Here is a 19,287-nt window from a genome sequence, read left to right as displayed (position 1 = left end):
TTTCCAGACAAATGAAAGCGACGAGCGCATGAAGCGCTTGCAAGGTTCTGGACGATTATTCTCCACTCGATTCGTGCTGTCTACACGGGGTCTGATCGTCTATTCAATACAGATGGCTCATAAAGATTCATTGAATTTTGAATGTGTCGAAGTTTTCATGTCGATTTACCGATCCGGGGGAATTATTTGACAAATGTGACCTTTTCAAGTGCACATACGGCGCAACTCGCCAGCGTTTCGTTTCGTTTCGGTGTGCGAAAAGCGAGCGAGAATGAGACCTCCTGTTTTGCCCGCTCTCTCTCTGAACAGGCCAGCACGCGGGCTTTGCCGCTCCGATTGTTGTGTCGAGTGTTGAACTTTCGTCTTTTTCTCTTCGTCCGCTTTTCCTCCAAAACAAGACGAAGATGGCGGACTCTCAAGAGGACAAGCTCTACAAGGCCGAGTACGCTAAGAGCGGCCGCGCGTCGTGTAAGAAGTGCAAGGAAAACATCGCCAAAGACTCGCTCCGAATGGCCATCATGGTGCAGGTTAGCGCCGTTCTTCCGTCCGTCCGTCCGTCTCCGCTTCTCAAATTTGACCCAAAGCACCCGAGCTAAGGGGCTAACGTCGAGTTTTCTTGATTGATGTACCTTTGAAACAATACGAGGCATCATTGTTGAATAAAGTTCGTATTTTCACACATTGAATGTACTGTTGAATGGACGTGTCCATTGTGTAGGCGGAAGCCGTTGTTAGCTTTGGAAAGGCTGCCGTCCGTCCGTCCGTCGGCCGGCCGGCCACTGGGAACGATCCATCCCTTCACGTTCGGTCTCTTGGCCCGGACTCCCCATTTCATCGAACGTCAAGTTTAGGTTTTATTACTGTGCAAATTCGCATCTTAGAATTAGTCAGTGGTCCGAACGTATTGCCTGATTCACACTATCGTTACCGCATCAGATCGAGAGAATCAATCAGGTCGATTTGATTTGTACTGCCTTTTTGACCCAGTCCACGTTTTCAAGCATTTCCTGTGATCTTTCAAGACGCCCCATGATGACCCCCGAATATGCTGTTAACATTGATGGCTTTGCATTGCTTCCAGTCACCAATGTTTGATGGCAAGGTTCCACATTGGCATCACTTCTCTTGCTTCTGGCTGCGAGCGGCGGCCCAGTCCCCTTCCGACATCGACGGCTTCTCCGCCCTTCGCTGGGAAGACCAGGAGAAAGTCAAGAAGGCCATCGAAAGCGGCGGAACTGCAGGAGGAGGTCAGTCTCCATTCCGAGGCCTGACGAATTGGTCGCTGATTGTGTTTTGCTAGGAAAAGGGGCTAAGAAAGGCGGCGGCGGCGCGCAAGCAGAGAAGACGCTCAACGGCTTTGCCGTGGAATACGCCAAGTCCAACCGCAGCACATGCAAGGGCTGCGAGTTGAAAATAGAAAAGGTTTGTTCTCGTGTCTTTTGTCCACAATTAAGAATTGATTCCCTCTACCTGAATGACCATCAATCCATGCAATGTCCATTTTGCTTGGAATTCAGAACGAGCCTCGTCTTAAAAAAAGAACCCATTCATTCATTCATTCATTCCTCTGTGGTAACATCTGCGACAAAGGGGTGCACGCTAATTCTCATGGCTTTAGGCAGAGCCTTGACATTTTGGGCTTAACCGGCAGGATCAGATCCGCGTGTCGAAGAAGACGGTGGATCCGGAGAAGCCCCAGCTGGGCCTGATCGACCGCTGGTACCACACGGCCTGCTTCGTGGGCCGCAGGGAGGAGCTGGACTTCAAGCCGGAGTACAGCGGCGCCCAGCTCAAGGGCTTCAACGCGCTCAAGGCCGAAGACAAGGAGGAGCTCAAGAAGAGGCTCCCGGCAGTCAAAGCGGAAGGGTGAGCGCAAGTGTCTTTCATTCCATTCATATCGCATTGAATAACTTCAGAATTGAAATGATTGGTGGCGCGGGGGGAAAGAGAAGAGGAAAAAAAGCCTTTTCTTGCTTCTCTTCCAGAAAGCGCAAAAACGAAGAGTTGGACGGAGTGTCAAAGAAGCAGAAGAAGGAGGAGGATGCGGAAAAGAAAAAATTGGACGCTCAGTTGAAGGTAACGTTGACTCCCATTTGAGCGTCACGTGCACCACCCCCTACCTCCCTCCCTCCCTCCCTCCCTCCCCTGCTTGAGTGCTTTTGTGTGCCCTGGCAGGACCAAAGCCAGCTGATCTGGAGCATTAAAGACAAACTGAGGAAGCATTGCTCCATCAATGACATGAAGGAGCTGCTCATTGCTAACGGCCAGGAGGTTCCTTCGGGAGAGTCCAACGTGAGCGCGTCGCCAAAAAACAAAACCAATCTTTGCCCAAGCTTTTGGTCAAACCCCGACCCACTGCCACCGACCGACAGGTTGTGGACAGCTTGGCCGACGGCATGGCCTTCGGCGCGCTGGAACCCTGCAAGGAGTGCTTTGGCCAGTTGGTCTTCAAGGGCGATGCCTATTACTGCTCCGGGGACATCTCGGCCTGGACAAAGTGCGTGTACAGAACCACCAAACCCCAACGCAAAGACTGGCTCACCCCCAAGGTACGGACGGCCGGCCGGCCACGGAAAAAGTTGGATGAAGGTGTCATCTTAGAAGTTCACAAAAGGACGGCTTTCCTGTTAGCCGCCAATGCTATTGCGCAATGACCTCGTTATCAAAAGGACAAGATCTTTCCATTTTAGGAATTCCACGAGGTTCCTTTCCTCAAGAAGTTCAAGTTTGAGCGTCAGGACAGAGTTTACCCCAAGGAGGCGGCACCCGCTCCGAGCCAAGCCGCGCTCAAAGCCGAGCCTCTGGCTGGCGTCTCCGGCGTCCCCGCTGTGCCGCTGCCGGGGGGCGGCCCTCCCGGTGAGATGCGAGACCAAACGTCCGGTCAGGGAGCATGGGCGGCCCTAACGCTGCGTTGCGTCTCTGCCGCCGCAGACAAACCTCTCAGCGGCATGAAGCTGCTGACTGTCGGCAAACTGTCCAAGAATAAAGATGAGGTCAAGGCCGCCGTGGAGCAGCTAGGGGGGAAGATCGGCACGGTGGCCAACAAGGCTTCTCTCTGCATCAGCACCAAGAGTGAGAAAGCCCGCCGCAGACTCGCAAACCTCCGTATCGCCCGCTTCACGTGTCATGTCGCGCTCGCAGAGGAGGTGGAGAAGATGGGCAAGAAAATGGAGGAGGCCAAGGAGGCGGGCGTGCGCGTGGTCTCCGAGGAGTTCCTCACCGACGTCAAGTCGTCGGGCAAAGCGCTCGGGGAGCTGGTCTCCCTGCACGCCATCTCCCCGTGGGGGGCCGAGGTCAAGGTGGAGGCGCCCGCCGCCGCACCCTCCAAGTCGGGGGCCGCTGCTTCTTCCAAGAGCGCCGGCAGAGTCAAAGAGGAAGAAGGTGAAACACTCTGCGATGGCCCACGCTTGGCTACATCTCCAGCTTGCATGTCAGCAGACAATGTGCGGACGGACGGACGGACGTGCCAGCCTAGTAGTGGGAAATACGGACACCTCTCCGTTTGGTTCTATTGCGGGTTGTTGGTTTGTGACCTCAACTTCCTTTCTCAGGTGTAATTCAAGTTTGAAATGTGCTCACCGTTCCAGGTAAGAGCAAAGCCAAGAAGATGAAATTGACAGTCAAAGGAGGTGCTGCCGTCGATCCGGACTCAGGTGGCCTCACTTTAAATACATTACCGCCATGGTCTCTGAACTTGCTCCATTGATGAACATTGACCGATTTCACCTCCTCCTCAGGTCTGGAGAACAGTGCTCACGTTTTGGAGCAGAACGGCAAAATGTACAGCGCCACACTGGGCCTGGTGGACATCATGCGGGGAACCAACTCCTACTACAAACTGCAACTGCTGGAGGATGACGTACAGAAAAGGTCTGCGGGGAAAGAAAAAAAGCGTACTCATATTTCTGTTGAGTTCCACACGGTAGTGAAGTGTAACGCTTGTTTGTCTGCATGGCTGTGTTCTACTGCCCCCCCCGTGGCCACGTCACGCACAGCAAAAGGCACCGCAGTGACTTAATGGCGACGCACCAGCAGTTGACTTCTCAACATTTGATTTGAGTACATTGTGACTGCACGTTCTTAGCCGCTTGCCTTCCTTCCGCGCAGGTACTGGGTGTTCCGCTCCTGGGGCCGGGTGGGCACCACCATCGGGGGTAACAAGCTGGACAAAGTCGGCGACAAGAACTCGGCGCTCGACAATTTCCTGTCGGTGTACAAAGAAAAGACGGGCAACGAATGGGGCGCCTCCAACTTCACCAAGTACCCCAACAAGTTCTACCCGCTGGAGATCGACTACGGACAGGTCGGCCCCAACAAACACGCACAAAGGCGACACTCGGTCGGCACTTACGCCGCTTGCGACTGCAGGACGAAGAAGCCGTGAAGAGGCTGACGGCCACGGCGGGAACCAAGTCCAAGCTGGCCAAACCTATCCAGGATCTGATCAAGCAGATCTTTGATGTGGAAAGCATGAAGAAGGCCATGGTGGAGTTTGAGGTGGGCTTGGCGCTTCCCACTTCCAGTTACGCCGCCAAAACCCGTGCGGAGGCGCCAGCCTTTTTCTTGGCCTTTTTCAGATTGACCTCCAGAAGATGCCGCTGGGAAAACTGAGCAAGAGACAAATCCAGAGCGCTTACGCTCTCCTCACTGAAGTGCAGCAGGTCAGTTTACAGGAGAGAAAGAAAAGAAAAAAAACTTGCTGGTTGTTGTTCATGCGCAACTGTCATTTTCTGGCTTTAAGTCGGAATACTTTGGTGACGAGAAAACCTCTGCACAATGGCTCGCTAAGCGCTTCTTCGGTACAGGCGGTGTCGGACAACGCGGCCGAGTCGCACGTTTTGGATTTGTCCAATCGCTTCTACACGCTGATCCCGCACGACTTTGGCATGAAGAAACCGCCGCTGCTCAGCAACCTGGACTACATTCAGGTATGCGCTCGCGAGCCCAAAGTCGGCGCCGGGATCCAAACATGCGTGCGTCGCCGGGCAGGCGAAGGTTCAGATGCTGGACAACCTGTTGGACATCGAAGTGGCTTACAGTCTGCTGAGAGGAGGAGCGCAGGACAACCAGAGCGACCCCATCGATATCAACTACGAGAAGCTCAAGACCGACATTGAGGTCGGGATGCCTCCGCCGGTTGGATCCATCTGTGTCTGCGCGTGTCTGCAATTTCTTTTTCTTTTTTTTTTTGGGGTTGGGCTGGGCTAGGTTGTGGACAAAGGCACGCCGGAGGCTGACATCATTCTGCAATATGTTAAGAACACGCACGCAGCCACGCACAACACGTACACGCTGGAAGTACAAGAGGTAAGTGGCCCTCGGCCCCAAATACTGCAACTTATTATTCTTAAGTTTACAATCGGAAGGAACTCCTTTACGAGAATAGCTTTGCCCGTGCAGAGCAATGCGATTTGAGCTGATTGAAATGAGCGTGCTTTCAGATTTTCAAAATCAAGCGCGAGGGAGAGCGCCAGCGCTTCCGGCCCTTTGAGGAGCTTCACAATCGCCAGCTCCTGTGGCACGGCTCGCGCGCCACCAACTATGCTGGCATCCTGTCGCAGGGTCTTCGTATCGCCCCCCCGGAAGCCCCGGTGGTGAGTCTGGCGCCGGCCTCATTTTCAGAAGCGCGACCGCCCAACCCTGCCTTCTAGCCATCTAACCAACTTGTGCGGGGCTAGACGGGTTACATGTTTGGCAAAGGCGTCTATTTTGCCGACATGGTGTCCAAGAGCGCCAACTACTGTCACACCTCGCAGTCGGACCCCGTCGGCATTCTGCTGCTCGCCGAGGTCGCCCTCGGCAACATGTGAGCGCCGACTATCCGGACGCGTGTCGGAAACGGAGACCAAAGGCCCAGATTAATGGTGTTCATCTTTCTTTTCTCGATTCCAGGCATGAACTGAAAAAGGCCTCCCACATCGCTAAACTACCAAAAGGCAAACACAGCGTTAAAGGTGCCACGCTCGCCGACTTGTAATATTGCAAGATTGTGTGCGTGCGTGCGTGCGTGCGTTACTTTATGAGAAGAAAGAAAATGCCGGCAAAACAGACAATGCGGTCAATGTTGGGTCCTTCCGTGCAGGTTTGGGCCGAACCGCTCCCGAGTCGACCGCCACCGCCACTTTAGACGGCGTGGAAGTACCTCTGGGGAAAGGGGTCAACACCCACATCGACGACACCAGTCTCCTCTACAACGAGTATCCTTGCAGCACGGGCCGGCCTCTCGGCGTCGCTTGCGTTACCTTGATATTCCGTCTTCCCGTTTCCTTAACCGCGGCCACAGATACATTGTGTACGACGTAGCCCAAATTAACCTCAAGTATCTCCTGAAGATTAAGTTCAACTACCAAACATCCTTGTGGTGAGCCGCGGAGACCTGAGCGAAACAGCATCCGGGGCCCTCGCTATGATTCCCGTCACTTTACGCTAGGTCTACCTGCTAACGGGTCTGGCTTTGTATCCGGCCGGGTAGGTACTTTGAATGACGCGTTTCCAGTTCAACGTGGGTAGTCGGTTTTTTGGTTTCTTGTTGGAAAGGTGACAATTAGGAGATTAGGTTTAGGGAAGTCGTGGGAACCGGTGAGAGCGTTTGAGCCGACCAACTGACGCCCCCCCAAAAAAACAATATCATATTAGAGTCACTGCAAATTAAAAAAAACACGCACAACAATTTTAATGAGAAACGGTTCACCTCCCCTGGTTTTTCGAGGGATTCGTGACTCCGCTCACCAGGCTTGGTCTGAGTTTGAAATACTGTAGTAAAGTCCCTTTCACACGTGTATATTTCCATTGTTTTTGTCTCTTCATGCATATTCTCTAGCGAAATAAATGAAAGTCTCTTCCTAAACAGCAATGTCCTGTGTTCCATATTCATGTCCGAATATTGTATTCATCCTTTTGGCTCGAATGCTCTCATTTTTCGTCATTATATAATAAATGGTGTAAATGGGTGGCTCATCCAAAAATGTAACGTAATCATTTTCGGAGAGCAATTGAGCGCACGTAGCAAAGGCCTCGCTCGGGGCATCGTCCCGACCCACAATGCATTTTGACAAGCTCTTTGAAAAAGCGGCGCGGCTCATTCAAGATGGCGGAGTTGGACCAGCTGTTGGACGAGAGTGAGTGAAAACGACACCAAATTGCACCCGCTTTTGCTTGTTTAATACGCCCCCGCCACACATACCCGTGGGCCCCGATTTTCTGTCTATTTTGAAGTCTTTTTTTTTTTGTCCTTAAATGATCATTTCGCCACCGAGTCTTCCCACCGACCCAAGTCGGCCGGGCTAATGCAGATTAGCACGAGAGGCTAGCGAAAGCTAACAGGGGAGTTTGTCAACTTTCCGGTACTTGTACCGAGTAAACAAATGTCGTTAGCCTAGCTGCTAGTTAGCTGTCGCTAAAAACAAAAGAGACCCCCGTAGCGTCCCGGTGGGGCAATAAACCACTCGGGCTTGTTTGCTAGATTAGCTCGATGTGCTACGCGTTTTGTGTGTTCAATATTTTCCCCGCCTTTGTGTTACGAATGTCTATCCCGAAATATTACGGCTGTTCACTTCTCAACCAACAATTTGAGTCGGCGTGTATTGCGCACACAAAAGCCAGCTGTCGCCGTAATGTTAGCCGGGCTTGACAGCTCGATCCTCGGCTTAGGCCTCACTGAAGGCGAACCGGACTGGACCTCTTTGCATTTTGCAGGCATTGTTTTGCTGCGAGACAACGGATGTCATTGTCACCCTGTGTCATTCTCCTGCTCTCTTCCTTCAGGCTCCTCGGCAGAGGCACTTGTCAGTCTCAAAGGTATGTGGCGTATTTTGATGTTATTACAACTATTAGCCTCGAAAGAGAAGTGCTTAGTTTTCATGGGACGGCACAACATTCTTTCTCATTAGTCTCAGTCTGATGCCATTGATAAGTTATCACCTCAGAATGGCTGGCTCGCTCGCTCGCTCTTGCTCATCCTTCAAATGACCTCCTCGCAGAAGGAAGTTTGTCCAACACTCTGAATGAAAAGAACACCTTCCCAAGAGCTCACAACACACGGGGACGTCAGTCCACCCTCACCATGGAAACGGCAAGCCATTTTCCCTTGCGCTGATTAGCGTCGCAGTGCCAAATGTCATGAACGTCGTCCGGCTTTGCCCCTACAGCCCACCCGCGGCTCAAAGAGGAGTCGCTACGAGGACGATCGTGCAGCGCAGCGTGTCCCGTCCAGATCACCGCGAAGGAGCCAGAGGGTCAACACCACGCCGCAGAAGTTTTCCAGTGTAGTGACGCCCGACAAGAAGTCGTCGCAGAGAATAGGGTTGCGATTACGAAACCTCCTCAAGCTGCCCAAAGCTCACAAGTGGTGCATCTACGAATGGTTCTATTCCAATATCGACAGGTAAACACCACGCTAACAAATGGATGGCGGTAGTCCTCCGATTCGAAGAACATTTGCGACTTCACACCAAATGTTTCTCTTTGCCCGCTTTCTTAATGTGTCTTGTCTCGCAGGCCTCTTTTTGAGGGCGACAATGAGTTCTGTCTGTGTCTCAAGGAGTCTTTCCCCACCTTGAAAACAAGGAAGTTGACGCGGGTGGAATGGGGGACCATCCGAAGGTTGATGGGAAAACCCAGACGGTACATTTGCCGCTCCTCCCTCAAAGTTTGCAGTTTCATCTCAGGCTTCAAGCTCGCTCCTTTTTTGTCCAGGTGCTCATCGGCCTTCTTTGCTGAGGAGCGGACGGCGCTGCGGCAGAAGAGACAGAAGATGCGCCTGCTCCAGCACAGGAAACTGTCGGACGTGTCCGACTGCAAAGACCTCCCGGATGAAATCCCTCTTCCTCTCATCATAGGAACTAAAGTCACCGGTAACCCAGGCAACCTTGTCGCTGCGCAAATTGTCAGCCCGAGGCTGCGGCCTCAATCAGTGGCCTTTTATTTATTTATTTATTTTCCTCTCACCCAACCCTAACACTAACCCTCCCCCTCGGGCAGCTCGACTGCGAGGCGTCCACGACGGCTTGTTCACTGGGCAGATCGACGCGGTGGACACCAGCGCGGCCACTTATCGTGTCACCTTTGACCGCAGCGGCCTGGGAACACACAATGTGCCCGACTACGAAGTTCTGGTGCGTCAAATCAGCTGCGGCGCGAGGGAACACGACGGACGCTTTAGTCATCACTTAGTGTTTCTCTTCTCTTTCTGTTTGTTTGTTTTTGTTGATCCGCCTGGCAGAGCAACGAGCCCAACGAGACCATGCCCATTTTGGCTTTTGCCCAGAGGCAGCGGACCGCGCGCTACGCGCACAACTTTGTGACTCCGCCTCGAGGCCCCTACCCGTCGGCAAGCGCTCCCGCTCTCATGGTACCTAGCGCACGTTGTGGCGGTAAGATGGCTTGGAGTGCAGGTCCGCAAAAGGACTCCTAACGTGCGTTGCCTCAGGACCATGACCCTCTGATCAACCAGCCACCGTGGAGGACCAATCTGGCCGGTGCAGACGGAGACACCCTGGGCGGGTTTCCTGTCAAGTTCCTGGTCCAAGTGGTACGCGCATCTCGAGTTAGCACTTTGCCCGCACATTTGTGTGCTCGGCTCTCAACGCACCACATCAGCGGATCGTCTTCTGGCAAACTTTGCAATGAATTCAGGCCCATCCGGTCCTGCTAACATCGTTTGCCCGCTCTCTCACCAGACGAGGTTATCCAAGATCCTGATGATCAAGAAGGAGCACATCAAGCACTTGAAAGAAATGAACACTGAAGCGGAGAAGATGGTAGAAACGCTGCAGATGGTGAAGAAACACTTTCTTCATGAGTCGCATTGGTTGTTTTTTTTCCTCCAGAAATCCTACGCCTTGCCCATTGAGCTGGACTTCCAGAAGCGCTACGCGTCCATCGTGCTTGAGCTGGAGCATCTCAACAAAGATCTCAACAAAGTTCTGCACGAGGTGCAGCAGTTCTGTTGCGAGGTAAACGGCGGCGGGAGAGCGGCCGTCAGCTTCCGGCAAGCGTGTTGACGGCTCCGTCCTCGGTTTGTCCCGCGGGGCGCAGCTCTCTCCGGACCAGGCGGCGCTTCCCGCCGAGCACCCGGCCGACCTGCGGCGCCACTGCGAAGACGAGGCCCGGCAGATGGTGCGGCTGAGCCACTCCTCCAAGGACGGCCGGCAGAGCGTGAGCAACGGCGGGCTCACGCATCTCGTTTCGCGCCTCACGGCGCTGCTGCTGCAGATCAAGGTCGCCAGCTCGTCTCACACGGCCACTTTTTGAAGGCCGTCCTTAACGCCCGACGTGGTGGCCCTTGTTGTGTTTCAGTGCCTGGCGGACGGCGGCGACCTGAATTCCTTTGAGTTCAAATCGCTCACAGAGTCCCTGGATGACATCAAAGCATCTATCGATCCCTCCAACCTCAGGTAGCTTCGAACCTCGCTCGTTCTCCCAGCCCCGACAAACCCGACGCGGTCGGTCCGAAAGCATTGAATGGAACTGGCCCGAAGCCGCTCCGTGACCCACCTCGTGTGCTCGCAGTTGCTTCCAGAACAACGTGGAGATCCACGTGGCGCACATCCAGAGCGGCCTGAGTCAGCTGGGCAACTTGCACGCCTTTTCGGCAAACAACACCAACGCGGTGTGAGCTCGGGGGCGGGAAGAGGCCTCCGGGTCGACCCAAAAGTGCTTTTGCCGCAGAAATCCTCTTCAGTGCCAAAGTTCGACCGGTGGAATTGGTGCGTATTTATTTATTTCAGCAACACTGTTTTGCCCCTTCAGGCGAAAGGATGTTTTATAGAAGTGTAGATAGTTGTACAATATTTGTGAAATAATTCTTACTGTTGGCCTTTTTCTACTTTTTCTGGGCTCTCAAAATGTAACTTTGGTATTTTTTTGAAAAGGAAAGTTAGCTCCTGGGGGGGGGGGGGTGTTGCATTTCTGCATGAGTCACATTTGCCGCGACTGATTGCTATTGTACGTGCAAGCGCCTTGTATATACTTGTTTGTCTTTTTGATATTAAATATTGTTGAGATTGCAAAGCAAGAGGACAATTGGATTCAAGACAAAACAAAGATTTTTATTTCAACTTCACCATAAATAGATACTTTACGCAAACGATTACAAAGCCGGGCTCATTAAACAGCAAGTGAGCACATTTGTGGATCCATTTCTGATTCCCCCCCAACCCCGGGCTTTATGTAGCGTGTGTATGAAGGTTATGGCAACACGTGCGTGCGGGCGGGCGGGCGGGCGGGCGGACGGACGGCCAAGGCGTTATATAAAGTCAGTAAATCCGACCAAGACCTCCTTCTCCCAGTCTGAGTCTGAATCGGAAAAGTCGGCCGCGTCTGTGCCGTTCATGGGGGAGAATCCATCAAAGGGCTCCCCCGCCCTCACGTGCGGTGGCGGCCCGCTGACGTCGTTGACCGACGACCCGACAAAGTTGCTCCGCGCGGGGATGGGCGGGATCACCACCTTCATCTCGGGCCCGATGGTCTTGTTGGGAGGGAAGTTGTCGTAGTCCACCATAACCTTGGGACGGCCGGCGGAAGCGTCCTGGAAGGGGTACGTCGGGACGTTACTGGGACCGACGCCCGCGCCGGTCTCGCGGAGACGCAACTGCTTGCTCTTTGCTCGCCGCGCGTCTTTCTCGTAGAGGCGGGACCCCGGCAAATGGCTGCCGTCGGCTTTGGTCCTGTGGGGGTCCTCGACCGGGCTTCTGTAGGCATCCTCTGCTCCATAAGCAGTCCTGCGAGCCGCTGTACCGTGGCAGTTGTCATAAACTGAGAAAATATGAAGCAAACATGAATATCAGCTCACACGTGAGCATCTCTCCCAAATGTAAGGCGAGTTAAGTTTGCCTCGGTTCATCTTGTCGGGAAGCAGGCTAAAAGATGGCGGTGAATTGGCTGCCTTCGTGGCCACCGAAGAGCCTACTTGGCGACGAGATTTGGCTCGCCTGTTCTGGAACCACACCTGAAAGTCAATAAGGGGGGGGGGGGGGGGACATCCCATGATCACAAGGAGAAATAATGGTGACCTAATTGATTACAAGGCGGGAGCATGACTCTCATATGTGAACGCACCTGTATTCTGGACTCGGGCAGACCGGTGAGTGCCTCGAGCCACTCCCTCAGGTAGATATCTGGGTACTTGGTGTTGGTGTACACTTTCTCCAGTACCTCGATCTGCTGCTGGGTGAAGTTGGTCCTCTTCCTCCGGTGGGTCAGGATGGCCACGCATTTGTCGGCTCGCGGCACCGGGGCAGCCACGGCGGCCATGTAATTTGGTAAGTCTCCGCTGGAAATATCTGAAAGGTTGATGAGGCAAGTTGAGCGTAAAAAGGAATCGCTCGTATCTCATGGCACCACTGTAGTCAGGATTACTCGCTAATAAAAATGTGAATTCTATAAATAATCATGCCCCAATAAAAAAAATGATTTTGGCCAATAGTCGTACGTACACCAATCAAAGTGATCAATTACAATTAGCACAAAATGTATATTTCTTTCCGAACAATCTACTTAATTATATATATTATAATTATATATATCCATGTATTCTTTTTTTTTTTTTTTTTTAAGGAAAAAGTCAAAGTAGTGCCTCAAATAAATATCTTGCACTAGCGAAGAAATGACGCGGAGCTTTGGAAGCCGATATGAGCGACGCCTTACCCGGGTTGCCCATCTGGAGGCTTCCTTCGTGGTACATCTGCAAGTGGTTGAGGTCGCCGACAGACAGGTCTCCGTGGATGGCCGACATGGTTCACGTCTCCCAAGAAAGTGAGCTCCGAACACGTCCGCCCGTAGTTAAATGTCCCGACGGATCAAAGGTGTGACGTGCAAAGTGTGAACTCGGCGGCCGTCGACGCTAAGCGACAACTTCAGACGCCTCCGGAGGTGTGAAGCTCCGGTGGGCCCCCCCCCGCCCCTGTGGAAAAGGGGCTTTAATGGCATGATGCGCGTTCAATACACATCGGCAGAGAAAACATTGATCCGCTTTTGCATGGCTTGAGCCATTAATGGAGCCGTCACCTTCGGAGACCGTCGGAAACTACCATCTTCCTCTTCAAAGTTGGATGTCGAATAGTTGTGAGAAAGAGGAGAAAGCATGCCAAAGGCAAAAAACGAGGTCCAAATATTGAAATTGAGCGGGGGGGGAATAGATATCAATCATTTTAAGTCCGCGTCAATCCTTCTCACCAATCAATCTGGTGAATTGACAAGAAAAAAGCTACCCTGCCAAAATGTTGTATTGCACTCATTGAAATCTGCACATCATTTCACAAGGGTACGCTTGCACACTTGTTTCTAAGCTGTCCAACAATTCCGTTGCTCTTAAGCGATGCCGCTGCTATTGTTCATCCAGTTAACATCAACTACTTACTGTAAATGATGTCTGTGGCTCTCTCTACTTTGAACCAGGCTGCACATAAGAAGTGATTCGCCTTCACAAAGTGTGTCTGTCACAATACACAAAGCCAAGTTCAAAAGTGTTCCGAGGTGCTTGACAGAGGTGAGGCGACACCAACTTCTTCCTGTCTATTTGTCTGTCACCCCCTCAAAAAAAGACGTACTTTAGACAAAACCAATATCACATGTACTCTTCAGGGATTTCAATCAAGATCTATGGAGATTGGGAAAAATGACTAGTCAGTAGGAATAGTCAGCTAGCTCTCTTACTCGAGCGGCGTCAGTGAATACTGTCAGGTCGTTTAAAAAAGGATACATCTATCAATAAATAATCTTGAAAGAAGGCTAAATACGATCATCATAAAGCAACACATATTGAAATGTCCCTACAAGTTTTAATTCTGTTTATTGATGAAATATGCAAAGAGCACTGGACTGTTAACATATCACTGCAGAACGGGGGATCATTAACCCGTCTGTCTGTTAAATGTATAATGGTTAGTTGAAGGGAAAAAGTAAGTAGTGTGAGGTGTCAAACAGACGAGCCAGTACATTCAGTGGCGGCTCGACACTGAATTACTCCTTAAGCCAGACTATTTGCACTTCCCCCAATTGCATTTGTTTATTTCTTCATGCAACTGCTTGAAGGGCTGCAGGGAAACACAGTCAAGTGGCGTGCGTACGCTAAGCGAGCGAGAAAGCTCAATTCAAATGGAACCAAGCGCGTTTGACAAGCTGCACAAAAGCGGAATGCCTCTTCGGACAATACAGCCAAAACGACGCTACCACATTGGCAGCCCTGTTCTGAAGGGCTTCAATGTTTGTATCCATAGTTTGTTCTAACTAGGGCGGGCGGACTTCAACCCTGAAACAAATTTCAAACACGTCATTATATCGGTCAATTGTAAATATATTAAACGATGAAAATGTTTGATTTGTCAAAACTCGATTTGAAGTGTTGAGAAAAAAAAAAGAAGACATTTATGAAGTGTCGCGCTCTATCCCGGAAGTTCCGTCAGGACAACCGGAAGTAGGTACGTGGCCGCTTCAGCTGACAGTCTGCAATGATGGCGACCGAGGTTCACAGCGGCTACCTGGACAGCGCCGCGTCCAGCCGTCTCGAAGTGTCCATCGACGGCCTCACGCTCAGCCCGGACTCAGAGGTAGAGCAAGGCCAGTCGGAGGAGACGCTGCCGCCGCCGCCGCCACAGGACGCCGCCGCTGCCGCCGCGCAGCCCGACAGCCAAACACCGGCCACCCTTGAGGGCGACGACGACGACGACGACGATGGAGAGTCCGACCAATCGTCCGTAGAGACCAAATGGGGATTCGCCCTCCAAGAGCTTTACGGACTGGCGCTCAAGTTTTTCAAAGGTAGTGTTCATTTCGAATGCATGTTTCCTAGTTGAGACTTGCGAGTGGAGCTAGCCGCGGCTAGGCTAACTGTCACCTCGCAGGCGACCGAAGGGTGACGTTAGCATGTCGCTACTTGTGCGGCGCTTCCGCCTCGGTCACGATTGAGTGAGTGAGTGAGTGAGTGATCGTTTCATACATACGTCTTTCCCGTTCTGGTGTTGTCACAAGAGCGGCTCCTCAAATGAATCAATGCGAGCCCAAAGCGAGTTGACATGTAGCGCGCTAGCAACCCATTGGATTTGCCTTAAGTTCATGTTCCGCGGACATCCGCAATACTATCTATCCTCTTGTGCACTTTGTCAAGTTATGAGATGTTTCCTTTGACTGATGATCTTGTGACTCTTGAGGAGGACGTGAAGCGCAAAACTAAGGATTTGTTATTTGGGGCAAGCTAGCTATTTATTTGATCAAGTGGATGAGCGCCTTCCGGCCAGGAACAATTAAGTTGCTGTGAAGGGGATCTTAATCTTCCAATACAATACAGTCAGTGCTTGTATATGTCTGCCGTTTGTTTTATGGCAAACTTTGTTCTGGCGCAGACAAGGACGGCAAAGCCTTCCACCCGACCTACGAGGAGAAGCTGCGGCTGGTGGCCCTGCACAAACAGGCGCTGCTGGGCCCTTACAACCCCGACGCGTCCCCCGAAGTGGGCTTCTTTGATGTGCTGGGCAACGACCGCAGGTAATGCTGGCCCGCCGCAGGCTTCCTCTCCGCTCTGCCCTTCCACATTCAATTCGCAAGTCCATTTTTGTTGTTGTACCTGCCTCCCTGTTACGTCCTCATTTCTTTTCTTTCTTGTTTTGTCTGAGCGCAGAAAAGAGTGGGCCTCCCTGGGCAACATGGAGAAGGAGGAGGCCATGGTGGAGTTTGTGCGGCTGCTCAACAAGTGCTGCAACCTCTTTGCGCCTTACGTCACCTCGCACAAGATCGAGCGGGAGGAGCAAGACCGCAAAAGGTCCCACCCCAAAGCACATTTTTGAAGATGTGTGCCGCTTGCACGCCGAAGCTGGGCGAAAGCCACGGCAGGATCGCCGGCCCCAAATCTCGCTAATGGCGGTTTGCCTCCCAGGAGGGAGGAAGAGGAGCGGCAGCGGCAGGAGGCGGAGGAACGCGAGAGGCAGCGGCAGGAGGAGGAGAGGCGGAGGCTGGAGGAGGAGGAGAGGCGGCGGCGGGAGGAAGAGGAAAGGCGACAGGCGGAGGAGGAGAGGCTACGGGTGGAGCAGCAGAAGTGCGTGCGAGGCTCGGTCGCTCGGTCGCCCGGTCGCTCCGGTCGCCCGGTCGCTCCGCTCGCTCGGTCGCCCGGTCGCTCCGCTCGCTCGGTCGCCCGGTCGCTCCGCTCGCCCGCATTTTTCACCCGGTGGCCTCGTTGCGCTCGGCAGGCAACAGATCATGGCTGCCCTGAACGCCCAGACAGCGGTGCAGTTCCAGCAGTACGCCGCCCAGCAGTACCCCGACAGTCCCGAGCAGCAGACGGGCCTCATCCGCCAGCTGCAGGAGCAGCACTACCAGCAGTACATGCAGCAGCTCTACCAGGTCCAGCTGGCCCAGCAGCAGGTGGCACGCATCCCTCCCTCCCTATTACATGGCCGTTGGCTCGCTCGCAACTTGAACCGCTTCCGGTCTGCGGCCGCATGCCCTTGTGTAAGCCCCGCCCCCTTTCTCTCATCGCAGGCGGCCTTGCAGCAGCAGCAGCAGCAGCAGCACGCCGAGTCTGTGGCTCACGGCCACCAAGGGGCTTGTTGCACCGGCGAGCCCCCCGCCGTGACGCCTTTGCCGCCTTCGCTGGAGGACACGCCCGCCGTCAACGGCGGCGAGCCCTGCCTGGAGAACACGCAGCCCGAGCCGGCCGAGGAAGCGTCCGAGAACGGGCCTCTGTTTGGTGAGTCCGGAGCAAAGCATTTCCTTCTCTTTTTTTCCAAAAGCTGTTTGCAAATAAAATAGTTTGAATATTATTTTTTCAAACTTCATTTTTTCCTGTATTTCGTCGTAGAGCAGGAGCCCTACCGTCATGTACTGTCATGTACTGTATGTACGTGGGGACAGACTAGGAAGGTCGTAATTGCTGACGAAGCGCTCCGCCTATTTCCTCGTTCACACTAGCTTCCATTTGACATTCTGCGGTGGTCAGGAAAGAAGGAAGGCCATGGTTTGTAAACGTGGCTGCCGCTGCCCTTGTTTCTCCTTTGACTCGGCAGCGGACTCTCCGCCCGTCATCGCCGCCCCCTCCATGTGGACGCGGCCCCAAATCAAAGACTTCAAAGAGAAGATCCGGCAGGACGCCGACAGCGTGATCACGGTGGGCCGCGGCGAGGTGGTGACGGTGCGTGTGCCCACGCACGAAGAGGGCTCCTACCTCTTCTGGGAATTCGCCACCGACTATTACGACATCGGCTTCGGGGTCTTCTTCGAGTGGACGGACGCGGCTTCGGCCTCGGTCAGCGTGCACGTGTCCGAGTCGAGCGACGAGGATGAGGACGAGGACGGTGAGGAGGGCGGGCGGGCGGCAACTGGGGCCGCGCATCGACAGATCTTACCTACCGGTTGGTTGCCCGCAGGCGAGCCGGCCGGCGAGGAGGAGAAGGCCAAGAAGGAGGCCGGCAAGCCTCAGGTGGACGAGATAGTGCCGGTGTACCGGCGGGACTGCCACGAGGAGGTGTACGCCGGCAGCCACCAGTACCCCGGCCGCGGCGTCTACCTGCTCAAGTTCGACAACTCCTACTCACTGTGGCGCTCCAAGAGTGTTTACTACAGAGTCTACTACACCAGATAAGCCTGAAGACAAACGCCGGGGGGGGGGCGAGGAGCGTGCCTGCGTGCACGCGCGTGTGTATGCGCTGTCCGTTTATACAATATATTGTACGTGCGCCAGGGGAGGGAGACGACTTATTTCTGAACTCGCCACCACAGAGAGACAAATGAACACACCTCCAGTCCTGTTGCGTTTGTCTTTGGTGAAGGGACCAATGAATGGAATGTCCCCACATGGAAGACATGTTTGCATTCCCATCAGCCACATTTGACAAAAGATGGTTGCTCTTTAACCCCGGCCGCTTCGCCTTGCCCCCAGCTTGTTACAATTGACGAAGGAAGTAGGCTCCACTTCAACTGGTCTCCAGAACATCATTGACATTGTTTTTTTTTCCCCCCCTCCCCAAAGCGTCGTCGTCTTCTGTGCAATTGTGTTCTTCCGTGTTTTTCACACTCTCTCTCAAGTCTTTGTTGTGTAAATAATTCTATAAATAAATAAGTTGATGTAAGGGAGGGTTTTTAGACAAGGTCTGAGGGTTCTGAAAATTCAGTGCACTGGCGGAAGTATGGCAAATAAGATATGGTCTACGTTTGATCCCACTTGAATGATTGTCTAAAATAGAACAAACAAACAAACAAAAAGCTATACGTGTAACTGCAAGACTGTTGACATGGCAGTAATGGGAGGCATATTTTGGTTTTTGTATGTTTTTGTTTGGCTCTCTGAGTTGCAAGAATCGTTTTGGGCATATATTTAATCTTAATTAAAATTCTGTTCATCTCTTGGACTGGACCCATTCACTTGGCATTTGTTTGGTGCACTCGTCGGAAGGAATATTGAGGGACACGTGCAAGCTGGGAGGGAAGGAAGGAAGGAAGGAAGGCAGGGCGATAGATCACAACTCAGGTGTTTGCAGAATGCGGAGGAGGCATTTTTAAAAGCAGGCAGGTATGAGCAACATTGGTGTTGTGAAGCCACGTGAATAACTCCAAGTGGGAAGCTCGCCAACAGGTGTGAACAATGCGCCGCCGCTTTGTCAGCAAGTCGTCGTTGAATGTTGAATTTACAGCAACACAATGCACTCTTGCACTTTGCGAATGTCCAACTGGAAGAGTGCATTGATTTGCATGCAACGCTTCATTTCTTGTTCCGTATATTCTGTGTGCGCTTTTAGTTTAGCGAGCCTTCTATTTTTTTCCAGACGCCCCATGCGTATTTTCATGAAGCGGAAATAATGACACGACTCGGCAAGCATCAAATTGATGGTGGACAGATCATTTGAATTGCTCTGTCGCCCCCTCGTGGTGAACGCCCGAAGCACATGCTTCAACCATTCTAACAAACTATAAATATGAATCCAAGTTCAACTATAAATCGAGCCGATGGAGTACCGTAAACGAGTGCGCTTAACTGCACACGTTGCTCACTTTCTTAAGAGCCACGCTCGCTGCGGGGCAAAACTACACGTACACGTAAGGCACTGGACTGCGAAACCGTCGGGTGTTTTGAATTGCTCTGTCTGTCTGTCTGTCTGTCGCCGAGTCGTGCAAACCACGTTTCTGGTGAAAATCCAGTTCTGGTCTTCTCAACATCCTAGACGTGAACTTTAGTTTGGACTGAATCCCGTTCCAGCGCCCACAGGTGGTTGTAGTATTCTCCGGGTTTTTCCTTTCCCCCGTTCCTTTACTTTTCCTTGCGAGCGAGCGTGTGTGCGTTTTTCTCCCACCCTTGTGCCTGCC

At 52.7% G+C, this 19,287-nt stretch overlaps 4 protein-coding genes across 5 annotated transcripts; 3 read left to right on the top strand and 1 right to left on the bottom strand.

Annotated features, from left to right (window-relative positions):
• The first annotated feature begins 287 nt into the window (after window positions 1-287).
• Window positions 288-6,648, top strand: parp1 (poly (ADP-ribose) polymerase 1). Its single transcript, XM_037244851.1, has 23 exons — window positions 288-527; window positions 1,082-1,247; window positions 1,301-1,422; window positions 1,652-1,866; window positions 1,986-2,076; window positions 2,176-2,292; window positions 2,373-2,549; window positions 2,691-2,856; window positions 2,932-3,072; window positions 3,142-3,381; window positions 3,588-3,653; window positions 3,738-3,870; window positions 4,108-4,303; window positions 4,369-4,497; window positions 4,578-4,661; window positions 4,806-4,928; window positions 4,990-5,118; window positions 5,209-5,307; window positions 5,442-5,594; window positions 5,679-5,806; window positions 5,893-5,954; window positions 6,083-6,197; window positions 6,284-6,648. The coding sequence occupies exons 1-23, from the start codon at window positions 405-407 to the stop codon at window positions 6,363-6,365; spliced, it is 3,057 nt and encodes a 1,018-aa protein (XP_037100746.1). The 5' UTR covers window positions 288-404; the 3' UTR covers window positions 6,366-6,648.
• Window positions 6,649-7,040: 392 nt separating this feature from the next.
• Window positions 7,041-11,019, top strand: lin9 (lin-9 DREAM MuvB core complex component). Of its 2 annotated transcripts, none has more exons than XM_037245044.1 (14): window positions 7,041-7,118; window positions 7,765-7,797; window positions 7,980-8,071; window positions 8,148-8,383; window positions 8,497-8,622; window positions 8,695-8,852; window positions 8,980-9,113; window positions 9,221-9,349; window positions 9,428-9,529; window positions 9,678-9,758; window positions 9,828-9,953; window positions 10,036-10,218; window positions 10,297-10,394; window positions 10,510-11,019. In XM_037245044.1, the coding sequence occupies exons 1-14, from the start codon at window positions 7,088-7,090 to the stop codon at window positions 10,613-10,615; spliced, it is 1,635 nt and encodes a 544-aa protein (XP_037100939.1). In that variant the 5' UTR covers window positions 7,041-7,087; the 3' UTR covers window positions 10,616-11,019. The 2 variants fall into 2 exon arrangements, with proteins under 2 accessions (XP_037100939.1, XP_037100940.1); XM_037245045.1 differs by lacking the exon at window positions 7,041-7,118 and adding an exon at window positions 7,243-7,491.
• A 225-nt stretch (window positions 11,020-11,244) lies between these two features.
• Window positions 11,245-13,078, bottom strand: mixl1 (Mix paired-like homeobox). Its single transcript, XM_037245355.1, has 4 exons — window positions 12,646-13,078; window positions 12,058-12,281; window positions 11,794-11,947; window positions 11,245-11,730 (listed from the first exon to the last, which is right to left on the bottom strand). Exons 1-4 carry the CDS (start codon window positions 12,731-12,733, stop codon window positions 11,246-11,248), a joined length of 951 nt encoding a protein of 316 aa, XP_037101250.1. The 5' UTR covers window positions 12,734-13,078; the 3' UTR covers window position 11,245.
• A 940-nt stretch (window positions 13,079-14,018) lies between these two features.
• Window positions 14,019-18,335, top strand: acbd3 (acyl-Coenzyme A binding domain containing 3). The gene is made up of 8 exons (XM_037244832.1): window positions 14,019-14,757; window positions 15,339-15,480; window positions 15,614-15,754; window positions 15,869-16,027; window positions 16,179-16,353; window positions 16,471-16,678; window positions 16,995-17,282; window positions 17,355-18,335. The coding sequence occupies exons 1-8, from the start codon at window positions 14,448-14,450 to the stop codon at window positions 17,567-17,569; spliced, it is 1,638 nt and encodes a 545-aa protein (XP_037100727.1). The 5' UTR covers window positions 14,019-14,447; the 3' UTR covers window positions 17,570-18,335.
• Window positions 18,336-19,287: the final 952 nt, after the last annotated feature.

This window comes from Syngnathus acus, chromosome 24, assembly GCF_901709675.1.
Source record: "Syngnathus acus chromosome 24, fSynAcu1.2, whole genome shotgun sequence".
Taxonomy (NCBI): domain Eukaryota; kingdom Metazoa; phylum Chordata; class Actinopteri; order Syngnathiformes; family Syngnathidae; genus Syngnathus; species Syngnathus acus.
Note: the sequence above shows the minus strand (reverse complement) of the source record. Positions and strands in the feature narration are given on the sequence as shown.

Bases quoted from the DNA above. Each gene is read 5' to 3' on its own strand.
- parp1 (XM_037244851.1), top strand. From the start codon at position 405: ATGGCGGACTCTCAAGAGGACAAGCTCTACAAGGCCGAGTACGCTAAG. The intron at 4,662-4,805 runs GTCAGTTTACAG...TCTTCGGTACAG, and splicing joins TCCTCACTGAAGTGCAGCAG to GCGGTGTCGGACAACGCGGC. The intron at 4,929-4,989 runs GTATGCGCTCGC...GTCGCCGGGCAG, and splicing joins GCAACCTGGACTACATTCAG to GCGAAGGTTCAGATGCTGGA.
- lin9 (XM_037245044.1), top strand. From the start codon at position 7,088: ATGGCGGAGTTGGACCAGCTGTTGGACGAGA. The intron at 7,119-7,764 runs GTGAGTGAAAAC...CTCTTCCTTCAG, and splicing joins GGACCAGCTGTTGGACGAGA to GCTCCTCGGCAGAGGCACTT. The intron at 8,853-8,979 runs GTAACCCAGGCA...CCCCTCGGGCAG, and splicing joins CATAGGAACTAAAGTCACCG to CTCGACTGCGAGGCGTCCAC.
- mixl1 (XM_037245355.1), bottom strand. From the start codon at position 12,733: ATGTCGGCCATCCACGGAGACCTGTCTGTCGGCGACCTCAACCACTTG. The intron at 12,282-12,645 runs GTAAGGCGTCGC...TCAACCTTTCAG, and splicing joins CCTCCAGATGGGCAACCCGG to ATATTTCCAGCGGAGACTTA. The intron at 11,948-12,057 runs GTGCGTTCACAT...ATTGACTTTCAG, and splicing joins TGCCCGAGTCCAGAATACAG to GTGTGGTTCCAGAACAGGCG.
- acbd3 (XM_037244832.1), top strand. From the start codon at position 14,448: ATGATGGCGACCGAGGTTCACAGCGGCTACCTGGACAGCGCCGCGTCC. The intron at 15,755-15,868 runs GTCCCACCCCAA...TTTGCCTCCCAG, and splicing joins GAGGAGCAAGACCGCAAAAG to GAGGGAGGAAGAGGAGCGGC. The intron at 16,679-16,994 runs GTGAGTCCGGAG...TTGACTCGGCAG, and splicing joins CGAGAACGGGCCTCTGTTTG to CGGACTCTCCGCCCGTCATC.